Genomic DNA, 14383 nt, shown 5'->3' with positions numbered 1-14383 from the left:
CTAAAATAGTCAACTACTGCGGAATAGATTGGTAAGCACCAGCTGCCTCCACCTCTGTTGCAATTCAGCAAGCTAAGGGTTAACGCCTGGCACACTGGAGCCCCAGGAGCTCCTGGCTTCTCCTGCCTAAGGCTAGGCCTCTGATGACCTGCCACAGGCCTTGCATGCTGGGCAGTAGAAGTAGACGCACCTTTAATTCCAGTCCCTAGGAGGTTGAGGCAGGATGATCATTGTTTGAGACCAGCCTGGGCTACATAGTGAGTTCAAGGCCAGCCTGAACAACATGGGTTTAGAATGGGGCATCAGATGGCTTGGGAGATAGCTCGGTAGAATAAACACTTGCCTGGCAAGCACAAGGTCCTGAGTTCAATCCCTGGTACCACACACACACATACACACACACACACACACACACACAAAAGAATGGGGTATCAGGGTCAGGGATGTCTCTTGGGGAGACACCTTAATAACTCTGCCTTCTGCCCCAGTTCCAGCGGCCCCAGGAACAGTACCCACCCCTGAAGTTTGGGACAGTGCCCAACGGGTCCACAGAGAAGAACATCCGCAGCAACTACCCCGACATGCACAGCTACATGGTGCGCTACAACCAGCCCCGCGTGGAGGAGGCGCTCACTCAGCTCAAGGCAGGGTCAGCGCAGACTCGGGCCGGGCACAGGAGGGAAGGGGAGGGGATGCTGGGGTCGCAGTGGTCAGCCCCAATGAATCAGCCGAGGGTGGCGGGCATAGAGATCTCAGGCATGTAGGGTCCTATGATGCTCCCAGGGTCCAGGAGATAGAGATTTGGGACTGCACTGCCAGGGCTCAAATACCAGCTCTGCCCCTTTTGTGACTTTGTCACTTTGTAGAAATGACTCCACTTCCCTGAACCTCTGCCTCCTCCTCTGTACTGTGGACATAATGCCCACTCTCCTGATCAGCAGGTCGGTATAAGAATGAAATGAGGGCTGGGGAGATAGCTCAGTAGAGTAAGCACTTGCCTGGTAAGTGCAAGATTCTGAGTTCAATCCCCAGTACCGCCCCCCCCCCAAAAAAAAGGGAATGAAATTAGTGGGCCAGAGAGATAGCTAAGCGGTCTAAAGTGCCTGCTTAGGCAAGCTTAGGCAAAGTGCACAGGGACCTTGGTTCAATCCCCAGCACCACATGCCACCTGGGTAGGCTGAGCCAGCCACACACAGAGAGAGAGAGAGAGAGAGAGAGAGAGAGAGAGAGAGAGAGAGAGAGAGAAATTAGATAAATGACAAAAGAAAATACTGGGAGTACATAGGTATTTGCTGCTATCAGCACTGGACCTCAACTCATTAGCATCCATCCTTGGGTTATATGTTTTCTTACATTGGTTTCCTCAATCTTATTGAATTCAGTCCCTACGGTACAGAGAGAGGGTAGAGGGTATGCAGAGGGTCTGGCGTGGGCTTGGCTTAATGAGCCACAGCAAGAAGGCTGGCGTAAAGGCCCTTGTGCCTTCCCAGCCTCCCCACAAGGCCCGCCCCCTGGCCCCGCCCACATAGCCAATCCTTCCTGGGTCCCTATCTCTGCATCCAACCTGGTCTTAACTGTCAACTGTAAGCAAAGGAACCTGGTGAATCTTGTCATTATGGGAGATGGGTGGGAGAGCACAAGGGTACAGGCGAGTCTCAGAGCCAACTGCAGAAAGCAAAGGTAGGCTTTATGGAAATGGGTTAACATCCGTGCAGTTAGCTTAGAAGAGCATCAGCTCTGGCCCAGCTACGTATCCTGCACTGGCTGGTGATAAATGAGACACCAAATATGGACGTTTCTCAGAGTGGTTAGAAGAGCAGAAGCAGACAGAGGTTCACCTTGTGCAGGAAGCCCAGAGCCGGCACGATAGCCCAGGGCCACCCCAGCGATCTGAGCTCTACCAAGCTCGCAGCCACAATCTTCATGCCCATTTTGGCGGCATCATGGTCACAAGAGGTCTGCTGCCCCTCTGTGGAACACATTCTAGTGGCACCCAAGGAAGGAGGCTGAAAGGATTCAGGGGTTTTGTTTCGTTTTGGTGGAACCGGGGATTGAACTCAGACCCTTGCATTTGACAAGGAAGTGCTTATTCTACTGAGCCATCTCCCTGGCCCCTGATTCAGGGTTTTCTGCTGAGAAGGGTTTGCCTCTTTATTGGGAAAAATAAGGCATTTGCAGGGATTTCTGGCTGTTTCTGGGCGCCGTTCAGTGACCACTCCTAGCTGCAGTGGGAGCTGCCAGGTGAGCCTCTTGTTTCCGCTTCCCCCCAAACCTTCTTGAGCTTGCCTTTTCCCTCACCCTCTCCCCGAAAGCACTATTTACACAGTGTGGTCACAGGCTTTTGTGAAATGAGGCTCGAGACAATGCGCTGCCAATCTTGGCAGGGGCTGGGGCAAAAGGACAGCGGAGCCTGGCGTGGGGGCACACCCCTGTCACTGCCATACTCGGGCAGCTGAGGCAGGAGGATCCCAAATTCAAGCTCAGTCTGAGTCAGCCAGCAATTTAGAATCTGTTTCAAAACAAAAATTCAGCATGCTCTGCCAGCCCCACCCCCTGGGCCCTCTGAGACAGTGATTGAAACTGGGCGTGGTGGCGCACCTGTAATCCTAGCACTTGGGAGAAGAAAAATAGCAGGATCACTATGAGTCCGATCTGTGTAGTGGGACCCTACAGACCCTGTATGTACTAAATATTTTTTTTTTTAAAAAAGGTAAAAATTAAAAAAGAGTTGGTGATGTAGTTCAGTGCAAAGGTGCTGGCTCAATCCCCAGCACTGACAGCGGAAGCCTGCAGGCTCATAACACCATATATGTTTAAATTTATAAGTTAAACTGCCAAACCATTCAATATACTGGGGCCCACCCTGCCTGCTTGGCAAATATATTGTATCTTCCTCCTTTGCTTTCTTTCTTGTATGTGGGAGGGCTGGGAATTGAAACAAGGGCCTTCCCACTGAGCTACATCCCCTGCCCTTCCTTATTTTGAGACAGAGTCTTGCTAAATCTAAATTGCCCTAGCTAAGCTCAGACTTGAGATTCACTCTGCTTCGGCCCCTCGGAACGCTGGGATTGCCGGTATGACCACCATGCCCTGCTCAGACATAGCTTCTTAGCAACCTGGAAGGCCACCAAGCTCCAGTTAAGAAGCCCTAGTACTCCTTCCTCTCAGGCTCCCACCAGAGCGGGCCTCCTTGTCCTTCTCCCAGGAGCCCACCCTTGCCTTTTCTGGCTTCTCGAGGCCGCCACACTCGTGGGTTGGCTCCTGGCCCGAAGCCATTCCGACTTCTCCCTCCACCAACACATCTCCTGTGACGGACTCTCTCACCCTCCTCTTCTGTGACTGCTTTGGGCCCACCCGGGTCACTGAAGAATGGCTCCTTGTGACCCTTCCCTTAGTCCATCTGCCAAGTGACTGCCACAGAAAGTGACACAGTCAGAGGCCTCAGCTATCTAGGACATGATGCCCAGGGGTTCCCAGACATAATCCCACAGGGAGAAGTTGATTCCCAGGGACTCTCTCTCTCTCTCTCTCTCTCTCTCTCTCTCTCTCTCTCTCTCTCGGAAGTCCTGAAAAAAAGTAGTCCTCAAGCAGATGGTACTGGGACATACCTGTAATCCTCGCACTGGGGAGGCTGAGGCAGGAAGACAGCACAAATTCCAGGCCAGCCTCAGCTATACACAAGACCCTGTCTCAGGAAACTAAAATGGGGGGGAGCAGAACGGCACCCCCTTGGCCACTGTCTAAGGTGGCGGTTATAGCACAGAACTGGGCTTTTTTTCTTTGTTTGTTTTGTTTTGTTTTACATTATGCATTCAGCCAGCCCTTCTTTGGTTGACAAGTATTTATTGGGTGCCTCGGATGCAGTAGGCTCCGTGCCAGACGCGGAGGTCCGGCTGTACTTGCAGCCTCCCCTGGAGTGGCGAGGAAGCAGAAATGTGCAGATGCTGGGGTCCTGCCTATCAAGTGTCCTGGCTCTGAAGCCTCTGGCCGCAGGGCTGTTCTGGCTGGGCAGCCTCCTTTCTCCCAGAAAACCGGTTTTTCTCCCTCTCCCCTTACAATTCTGGGTGTTATGGTGGCTTCCAAGGCCCAAGAGTTTGAACAGTATCCTGGGGACACTGAAGAGCAGTGATTTAGGGCCAGGGAGATAGCTCAGTAGAATAAGCGCTTGCCTGGCAAGCACAGGGTCCTGAGTTCAATCCCTGGTACCGCAAAAAAAAAAAAAAAAAAAAAGTAAAGAGACAGAGGATGTAGCTCAGTTGGAAGCCAGATAAGATGTTTTAGGGGCTCCTGAGACAGCTCAGAGGACTAAAACACCTGCTTAGGCAAGTGTAGGGACCATGCCAGCCACGCCCCCAGGATGCGCTGAGCAGGCCACAGAGCCCAGGCGTGGTGGTGCACACCTGTAATCCCAGCGCTGCAGAGGCTGAAAGCAGGAGGAGCACCACAAGTCCAGCTGTGTAGTGAGACCCTGCAACAAGCAAATATATTTGAAAAAAAAGGAGGGTCTGATGTGTATTTTATGTTCACTGTGCAATTCAATTTGGATTTTCTGTCTGCAGCCACATCCAGTCAAACTATATACACGTAGGACACTTTTTTTTCCTTTCTTTTCTGTTTTGGTCTTTTCGAGACAGGGTTTTGCCATGCAGTTTAGGCTGGCCTTGAACTCACTTTGAATCCCAGGCTGGTCTGGAACTCACTGCAATCCTCCTGCCTCACCCTCCTGAGTGCTGGGATTATAAACCTGCGCCCCCATGCCTGGCTAGAACTCTTTTTATATCTTTTGTTATTTTGCTTCCCCTCCTGGGACTCTCTTTTGCTCTCTGCCTCTCCCTCCCTTTCCACTCCCCCACATGTAAATGTTCTTCAGGGGTTCCTTGCACCTTGGGGCCTGGAAGACAATGACTCCAGCCCCCTCCTGAGAATTCCATAAATGCCTGAGTTTCTCAGGTTCACCCTGGCTTCAAATTCCTCTTTACTGATTTAATTCACTTTCTGAACCCCCCCTTTCTCTGATTTAATTCACTTTCTGACCCCCCCCCCTCGTATTTAGTACAGGGTCTGTTGGGTCTCACTACACAGATCAGATTCATAGTGATCCTCCTGTTTTCAGCCTCCCAAATACTGGGATTACAGGCAAGTGCCACCATGCCCAGTCTCAGTCGCTGTCTCAGTACGCTCAGGGTCAGGGCCTGCAAGGCACGCCAGGGATCATACCCTGATCCCTGCATCTGCCTAAGCAGGTGCTTTAACCAGCTGAGCTATCTGGCTGGCCCTGGACCACCTCACTGGCCTGAGTGTGTCTTCCCTGGCAGAGTTCATAATATTAGTCAGAATTGGAACCCACAAAATCCCCACTCTGAGCAGAGCATGGTGGTACATACTTTTAATCCCAGCAGTGAGGAGGCTGAGGCAGGAGCATTGCCTTGAGTTTGAGGCCAGACTAGGCTATACCCTGTTTCAAAAAACAATAAATAAAAACTAGAAGTGAAGTTAATTTTCATCTGTATCTCACTTAACCCAACACATCTACAGTATTCCTTCGACATGTTGTGGTAGTCGGTATGCAGCCGTGACCCTTCTCTTCCGATTCTCCCATGAGCAGTCTGCGGCCTACGATGCCCAGAGCAAAGCTGTGCCCCAAGCATCCTGCACACCCAGCACCCCAGACTTTTCCACTCCCTCTCCTTACCCCAACATCCTCTCTAGCCCCCCCCTTCTCTGCCCACCCCGCAGTCTTCCTCAAGCCTGGAGGGCTGACTTTCCACATCTACCATTTCTGAGGGTGTGTGTGTGTGTGTGTTTGTGTGTGTGTGTGTGCAGGGTCTCACTAAGCAGCTCGGACTTGTAGTGATCCTCCTGTTTTTAGCCTCCCAAGTGCTGGGATTACAGGTGTGCACCACCACGGCCAGTCTCAATGCGCCCAGGGGGTGAAGCCCATGCAGCATGGGGTACCTGGTCCCTGTGCTTGCCTAAGCAGGCATTTAGTCATTTAGTCTGCTGAGCTGTCTCACCAGCCCTTCATCCTGAGCTTTGTTTTTTGTTTTTGTATTTTTAGGGAAGGGTCTAAGGGTGTTCAGGGTGTCACTAATAGACTGACTCTTGTAGTGATCCTCCTGTTTACAGCCTCCCAAGAGCTGGGATTATAGGTGTGTGTTCTCGCCCAGTCGCAATTGCCTCAGCACTAGCCCGGGGGGCTGCAAGGCAGGTGGGGGATGGAATCCCCAGCCCATGGGCCTACTTGCAGATGCTTTAATCTGCTAAACTATTTGGCCAGCCCTCATCCTGAGCTTTGGATAGCAAGGGTATGAGCAGCCAGGCCGAGCCACCTCATCCTAATGCATCCAAATCCATACCTTCCCTGACTTCAGGGACCAAGGAGCCCTGTACTTTCCCCATACAGAAAGCAGCCACTTCCCCAGCCTGTAAGCGAAGACTACCCTGAGGGCTCATCCTTTGTCTTTGTATCAATGTTTCTGTCTTTTAAATCAAACTGTGTCACTAGGTCACTAACTTTCCCCGGGTGGTGTGGAACTTCCAAGCTTCTTGCCTCAGCCTCCCAGAGTGCTGGGATTACTGTGCAGGCACCAGCATTTAGATCCCGCCAGTGCTTATGTTTTTTAATTGAGATAGATCTACCGGAAAAGTGGTGAAGGAGGAGCAGCATCTGTTTCCTTGGCTGTTTATACACATGTATGGGACTTCATGGAGAAATGGCCTGCTCCCCGGGAACTCCCCTCTGCCTTCCGGGGGCCGTAGGACATCCATGTGAGCAATTGTTCCCTAGTTGGGACATCAGCTACACAGCACCAGGCAGGCCATCTCTCTCCGTGTCTTGTGTATTCTGCTGTGGTGTTATGACCGCGGTGATAGCTCCTCGCTGCCTGCCACTGCGCTGCGTGCAGTTACAGCCGGGATCCGCCCTCCTGGAGCCGGCGCCCACGCAGTGGTCTCCAGCCGGCTCATCCTCACTGCGTCTCGGGACCGTCATCGCGGCTTCTCCTGGTGCGCCCCGGGCCGGGTGCAGCCTAGGGATGGTGGAGCGGGTTCTGCCAGGCCTCTGCCAGTGCGTTCGTGCCAATTCACACTGGTGCCGGCAGCGCCAGAGAGCTCTGCTTGTTCTGCGTCCTTGCCAAGCCTGGGTCTCCTTCCCGTTGTCCTTGCAATTTACATAGCGTTTATTATGTATCAAGTTCTGTTCTACGCTGAAGTTTGTGATTTGGGTAATTTGTTTGCTTGGGCCAGTGTGACTTGTTTTGTTGGGGGTTTTTTGGTCTTGGAGCCCTTGAGGCTGGAAGTCTTTGTGAGAAAGGGGGGAGGATCTCCTTGACCTGGAGGGGGTGGTGGTCTCTTTCCTGTGTCTCTTCAGGTCTTCAACCCTCTATCTGTATCCAGGTGTGTGTCTGTGTGTGTCTGTGTAGTTCAGGCTGGTCTTGAGCTCATTTTGTAGCCCAGCCTGGACTTGAACTCAAAATGATCCTTCTGCCTCAGCCCCCCCAGTGCTGGGATTACAGGCATGCGCCACCAGGCCCAGCAATTTGTTTTTGCGCTACTGGTGCTTGAACCCAAGGCCTTCAAGTTGAGCAACATCACCAGAGTTTGGTTTTTTGCTGTTGTTTTGAGACAGGCTCTCCCTAAATCACTAAACTGCCCTGTTAGGGCTCGAATTTATAATCCTCCTGCCTCAGCCTCTTACAGTGCTGGGATTACATGGGGTACCCACCAATCTGATTGTGTACTCGCTTGCTTGCTTGCTTTCATTTGCATTTACTTTATGCTTCATTTATTCCCATGCCATAAGTCTTTGTTCCTCCCGTTTCTTTGGGGACATCTTTTCCCTCTGTGCAGCTTCCTTCTCTGGTTTGGGAACAATTTGCTCCCCTTCAGTGAGGATCGTCTCGTGGTGGGGGAGCTCGTGCACACGTCACTGTGGCCCTGAGCTCTGTAAGTGCCGCGGGGCAGCTTGGGTGCTCTGTTCACCTGGCTGTGGCCAGTGGCCAGAGAACCTACCTGTGAACCCTTCAGCTCGGCAGGGCTGCATTTTAAAGCACGTGCAGTGACGCTTCAGCATGCTTTCTGGGCCACCAGCCCAGGGACCGGCCCCACTGCCTGGCCTGTGCACACCTGCTGTCCAGCAGCGTAACCCCAGAATAGCACACGGCACTTCTTTAAGGTGCCATCATTCGGATACGTGGTGGCCTTTCAGATATGCACACCCTGGATGGCCTGGGCAGTTTCCCGCGTGTTCTTAAGGTGAACATGAAGATTTGAGTCTGTGGGGCTTTCTGGGCTAAGAGAGTAACAAACCATTTTCACAGGTCACTTCAGGCCTCTTATAGGAAGAGGAAGAGCTCTCCTTTTTTGCTAAGGTTGTTTTTTTTTGTTTTTTTTTTTTTGTTATTTTTTAGAGACAGGGTCTCACTATGCAGTTCAGGCTGACCTTGAGCTCACTTTGTAGCCCAGGCTGGTCTCAAACTCTCAACAATTCTCATGCCTCAGCCTCTTAAGTGCTGGGATTAAGGCATACATCCCCCACCTCTCATTCCCCACGCCCATCCCCCCACAAAGCTACCTTCTTATGACACCAGTCACACTGTGGTTTTGGGGCCCACTCCATGCCCCCCCATTAACTTGCTCACCTCTGTAGAAGCTCTATAAACAAGGCCTCCTTCTGAGGATTGGCAGTTGGGATGTGAATTTCGCAGGGGGACCCAGCTCAGCCTTCTTCATTCCCACCTCAGTTGGCTATTCCCAGAGACCGAAGCACAGCAAGGCATCCACAACTGTGAGGCTGCAGGGCTGGAAGCTGGACCCCAGCTGGTCGGTCCGGTGGGTCCTGGGGCTCAGGCGCTCAACCTCCCCCGGGGCCTGGCTGCCTCAGGTACACGTTGACAACCCAGAGCAGGGGCCGGGGAGATAGTGCAGTAGAATAAGCGCTTGCTTGGCAAGCACAAGGGCCTGTGTTCAATCCCCGGTTCTGCAGAGAGAGAGAGAGAGAGAGAGAGAGAGAGAGAGAGAGAGAGAGAGAGAACCCAGAACCATTCCCAGAAGCCTGGAAGACTCACAAAGGACACCCAGCCTGTCTCATTGTCACCTCTTGCTTTGATTTCCTGCTTCTGCTGCGTTCCTTTTTCCCCAATAACCCTTTTTACAATTTTTTTTCCCTAGTCTTTGGCTATTTTTGTCAGCTATCTACCCAGAGAAATACAAGATTTTTTAAACCATGAAAAGCAGCAGTACCCCCTCAGCCTGCTCTCCCTGCACCCACCCCAGAGGAATCTGCTTCCCCCTCTCTTGGGACCATTTGGCCACCTCCCTCCCCAACCTTGAATACCATGTTTCCTCAGCTCTCTCCATTTGCATCCTCTAGTACTGGGGGTCGAACTTTGCACTAAGTGACATTCCCAGCCCCCTCCTTTTTTATCTTGAGACACACATTCGCTAAATTCCCCAAGCTGGACATGAACTTGAGATCTTCCTACCTCAGCCTCCCAGAGTGCTGGCTTACAAGGCATGTGCCACCTGACCCAGCTACAGCTTTTCGATTCTAGGCATCTTCCATTTACTTCTCCCCATGGAAAGCACATACTCCTGCTCTTGTATTTAAATCAGTCTAGCTTCCCACATTGATTCTGACTAAATGAATATTCAGTATTTACATGTTATGGCCGTAAATGCTCCCACAGCTACACCACCATTACTTTTCTCTTCCACACAATTCTTTGTTTTTCCTGTAGTTAATACAGTAATTGTCTTTTTTTTCTCCTTCAGTCATTTAGAGTTTTCTGTTTAATTAATTCAAACCCAAATTCTGTTAACTGTGTAAATCTCTACTTACGTTCAGAAGCATCAGATAGTCTGCCAGTTCCATCTCACTGAAGAGGCTTCAGTCTTGGTCTTCAGGCCTGATGTAGGCCGGTACATCGTTGCCATCTTGGGGGTCACCATTTGCCTCCCTCCTGACTTGGATTCTGTGGTATCTCAAATTCTTTTCCTTTCGTTTTCTTTTCTTTTTTTTTTTTTTTCACCCCCTCTATATGTTTTTTCTTGGTGTTTGGTGGTTTTTGTTGTTGTTGTTGTTTTTCTGTGTTTAGTTTTGAAACTGGGTCTCACTGTGTGCTTCAGCCTGGCCTTGAACTTGCTCATGTAGCCCAGGCTGGCCTTAACCTATGGGGAATCCTGCTTCTGCCTCCCAAGTGCTAGGATTACAGGCATGAGCTCCTTCTCCTGTCTTGTTTTTTGTTTTTTGCGGAACCGGGGATTGAACTCAGGCCCTTGAGCTTGCCAGGGAAGCGCTTATTCCACTGAGCCATCTCCCCGGCCCCCTGTTTTGTTTTTTTGACACAGGTCTTGCTATGTAGTGCATACTGGCCTTAAACTCCATTAGATAGCCCAGGCTGGCTTCAAATACACTGCGATCCTCCAGTCTCAGCGCTGGGATTAGGGGTGGGTGCCACTATGCCAGGCTTTTCCCTTTTTTAAGATAGAGTCTTGCTATATAGTTCAGGCTGGCCTTAAACTAACTACATTTTTTTTTCAGGCCGGCCTTGAACTACCTATTTTTCTTTTCCATTAGGGTACAAATTCCTCATCTTTTCGGGTTTTGCCCCCCTGTTTTTGTTTGAACTTTCAGGCAAGATACTGAAACCTCCACAGAGGGCATCTCCCACCTGGCAGCATGGCACACAGATGCCCAAGAAAAACAGAATTCTGCAGTTGAGTTCTGGGATGACCCAATGCTGTCTATGGAACAAAGGACCACAAGTCCAAAAGCTGGTGGCTTTTGTTGGTATCAATCAGGGAGGTGGGTGGGGGTCACGGCAGGCCGCTAGCCTGGAGAAAGCTTGCAGGCAGGGCTGTAAGAGGAAGCAGAACACTTCTGCGCCAGGTAGAAGCCTCTAATTAGCGCAGCAATGGATAGCTTGATGTACACAAGGCTGGCACCTTTACTGCCCGCAAGGTTTAATTCTTTTTGAATTCCATGGCCTCAGTTGAGATTTCATCTTACGTGTCAGCCCTGGAGCCTCACAAGCTCTTGTTCAAGCCTCTATTCCAGCGGGGGCCGATTCTGACCTGCTTTGCTATGTGAGGCTCGGCTGGACTCAATCACATTCTTTTGGCCAATTAGGGAAACATCTGCTTCAGTATAGCCAGCTCTGCATTTCTCAGTGAATAAGGTTGAAGTAAAGGTCAGGTAAAGTGCTTCATTCTCCGGGAGAGCACAGCTTGGTGGTCTCCCACAAAAAAGTACATCCTACAAATCTTTTTTTTTTGGTTAGACAGGATCTTGCTCTGTAATTCGGGCTGACCATGACTCACTTTGTATCCAGGCTGGCCTTGAACTCACAGTGATCCTCCTGCCTCAGCCTCCCACGTGCTGGGATTACAGACATGTACCACCTTTATCTGTCTTCGTCCCTGATGGACACTCTGGCTGGGTATAGAATTGCAGCACAGACTCTCTAGAGTGTGGACTCCCTCACACCACTATATTCTAATGTCCAGTGTCACCAAGGAAGCATTCTGACTCCTAAGCTTTGTATGTGGCCTGTTTTTCTTCCTCTTTTCCTCAATGTACTGATACTTATTAGCAATATGGATTGACTTGTTTTTCTTGCTGGGCCTTTCAGTCATATCTGTGTCATGCCATTTGTTTTAGAAAACTTCTCTGATTTTCTTGACTCTTCCCTGGATAGTTTCTCCCGCTCCTTCATTTCTTTTATTTCGGGAACTCATGTGCAACTGATGTTGAATTTTCTATTTCTTTTACTGTTTTACTTCCTGATTTTCATTTTTCTTCCCACCTTAAGCTGTGCATCTCTACTTAAGTGTGTGTGTGTGTGTGTGTGTGTGTGTGTGTGTGTGTCTAGCACTGAGCACAGAACCAGGAGTTTCTCATGGGCTCTCAGTACCTCCACCACTGAGCCACACACCTGGCCAAGTATATTTGTCATTTCTAAGAACGTTTCTTTTGTTTCTCAATTATGGTATTTTTATAGATTTCTTTTTTTGTTGTTGTTGTCTTTTTTTATCTTTAAAACTTTATTCAGTATTGTCTTGACCATGATTAAAAAATGACATCGTCTCGTGGCCTCCCGGAGGGTAAATGTGCTGCAGCTCATGTGCAGCTCCTTACAGTCCTCGCTTGGTCCTCCTCCAGTGTCTCCTCTTGGAGTTGTGCCTGATTTCATTACCTGTCATCGTACAAACCCACTGAGGAATGGGGCGATTCTGCTTTTGCTTCTTGGCCAGGAATCGTTTGATTCTAAAAGTCTTGTGAGAAGACACGGTGCGGTAGGAGGTGAGAACACGCACTCGATGGCAGACTGAAGCAGAAGAACTGTTGTCTTTTTGAGACAGGGTGTCACTATGAAGTTAAGGCTGGCATTGGGTTCTCTTTATATCCCCAGCTGGTCTCTCTTTTTTTTTTTTTTTTTTTTTTTTTCGGAACCGGGGATTGAACTCAGGCCCTTGTGCTTGCCAGGGAAGCACTTATTCCACTGAGCCATCTCCCCGGCCCCCAACTGGTCTCAAACTCACAATGATCCTCCTGCCTCAGCCTCACAAGTTGCTGGGATTACAGGCATGCTCTACTATGCTCAGTTTATTTTTATAAATGTCACAGTATACTATTTTATAGAATCTTCATGGTTCAAATTGTAGTATCTTGTCTTTTTTCTCTGATAACATTAATGAATTTTTTTTAATAATGCATTTTTTAAACATTTATTTAGTGGGGAGGGAAGCTCAGCTCACCAGGGGGCGCAGCTGGCTGGCATGTGGTGCTGGGGGTCCCTTTGCTTTGCCAAGCTTGTTCCAAGTAGGTGCTTTAGACCACTGAGCCATCTCTCCAGCCCCATTAATGAATATTTTTAGAAAATATTTTCACTTTACATATTGTATTTCTACTCAGTCTCCCTTCCACTGCAGCTTTATTGCCTTTGAGTCCACATTTCTGTCTTGCTGGAGGCTTTATCAGATGTCCAGTGACCCGGGGCTGTCTGCTCCTGTTGAGGGTGAGGCTGAAAACTCCCAAGTGGTTACCTCCTTGAAGGGCACGAGGGATTTGTTGATTATGAACTTAGTGTAGGGAATTCAGGGACCGGATTTTTACTGGGGAATTCCCAATGTCAGTATTTTTTGGTCTGTACTTGGAATATACACGAGAAATGATCAAAATATACAGTGAATGTTTAACTTAAAAAATCATTAGGGGCTGGGGAGATAGCTCAGTGGAATAAGCACTTGCCTGGCAAGTGCAAGGACCTGAGTTCAATCCCCAGTTCCGCAAAAAAAAAAAAAAAAAAAAAAAATCATTAAAGACCCCTTGCCATTACTGGCTCTCGGACTATGCCTGCATTCACACTTGCTCATCCCATCTTCCTGGCGCCCCCCTACTTTTTTTCGTGGAACCAGGGATTGAACTCAGGCCTTTATGCTTGCCAGGGAAGCACTTATTCCACTGAGCCGTCTCCTTGGCACCCACTGCTGCAGCTGTGTTGCTCCTGCTTAAGGGTGCCATCCGCGGAGGGCAGCGGCCCCAGTTATGCACGAGGGTGTTCTCTGGCGCTGCAGCTTGACCCCCAGCGCCACACACACCCGCTTGCCTGAGTGTCTCCCGGAGGTAGGATCAAAACATGGTGAGTGCTGCTCCTCAGCACCACCCATTGTAGGGGCAGGCTGCTGAAATCCTGCTGTCCTCGCCACCTGGATTACCAGATATGGCCCCATGCAACTCGTGGCTGTTCCCCAAAGTCAAAATGACTGGGAAAGGTAAATGGTTTTAATCAATTCAGGACATCAAGGCAGCCATGACAGTGCAATCTAAGTCATGAAAGAAGACTTCAGCTGGGTATGGTGGTGCACACCAGTAATCCCAGTACTTGACAGGCTGGTACAGGAGGAATACCTTGAGCGCCTTGAGTTCCAGGCCAGGCCGAGCTACATAGTGAGTTCAAGGCCAACTTGTACGACAAGTGACACCCTGCCTCAAAAAACAATAAAAAGAAGGGCGGCGGTTGGGGGGGGTGGCCAGCCAAATAGCTCAGTGGATTTAAGAACCTGCAAGCAGGCACAGGGGCCAGGGGTTTGATCCCCTGGCTTGCCATGCTGGCCCTGCCCCCGGGGGCACGCTGAGACAGGCAATTGAGACTGAGCGTATTGAGACTGGAGATGGTGGCATGTGCCTTTAATCGCAGCTCTTGAGAGGCTTTAAACAGGCCGATCACTACGAGTCTGATCTAGTAGCGAGCCTCTGAACATCCTGTAGACCCTTTCCTAAAATACAAAAAAAAAAAAAAGGCAAGTGAGATAGCTCAGCAGACTAAGCACCTGTTTAGGCAAGTGCAGGGATTGGGGTTTGATCCCAGGTAGCACATGCCAG

At 50.0% G+C, this 14383-nt stretch overlaps 1 protein-coding gene, 1 non-coding gene and 1 pseudogene across 2 annotated transcripts in view; 1 reads left to right on the top strand and 2 right to left on the bottom strand.

Annotated features, from left to right (window-relative positions):
- The window catches only part of Grin2d (glutamate ionotropic receptor NMDA type subunit 2D), a gene marked incomplete at its 5' end in the record, with an annotated part of 36125 nt that overhangs the window by 15873 nt on the left and 5869 nt on the right, over nt 1-14383 (top strand). The window contains one exon of the mRNA XM_004646531.1: nt 489-649. Coding sequence (XP_004646588.1) covers nt 489-649 — 161 coding nt within the window. The remainder of the gene's footprint in view (nt 1-488; nt 650-14383) is intronic.
- Nucleotides 12133-14383, bottom strand: part of LOC105741021 — a 4322-nt pseudogene continuing 2071 nt past the window's right edge.
- On the bottom strand, nt 13495-13590 carry LOC111814101. Its single transcript, XR_002819175.1, has one exon. It is a non-coding gene; the product is annotated as a small nucleolar RNA SNORA76 (small nucleolar RNA).

The sequence above is a fragment of the Octodon degus genome, unplaced genomic scaffold (assembly GCF_000260255.1).
Source record: "Octodon degus isolate 3935 unplaced genomic scaffold, OctDeg1.0 scaffold00268, whole genome shotgun sequence".
Lineage (NCBI taxonomy): Eukaryota > Metazoa > Chordata > Mammalia > Rodentia > Octodontidae > Octodon > Octodon degus.
The sequence above is the reverse complement of the archived record's forward strand: the minus strand, read 5'-3'. Positions and strand labels throughout refer to the sequence as shown.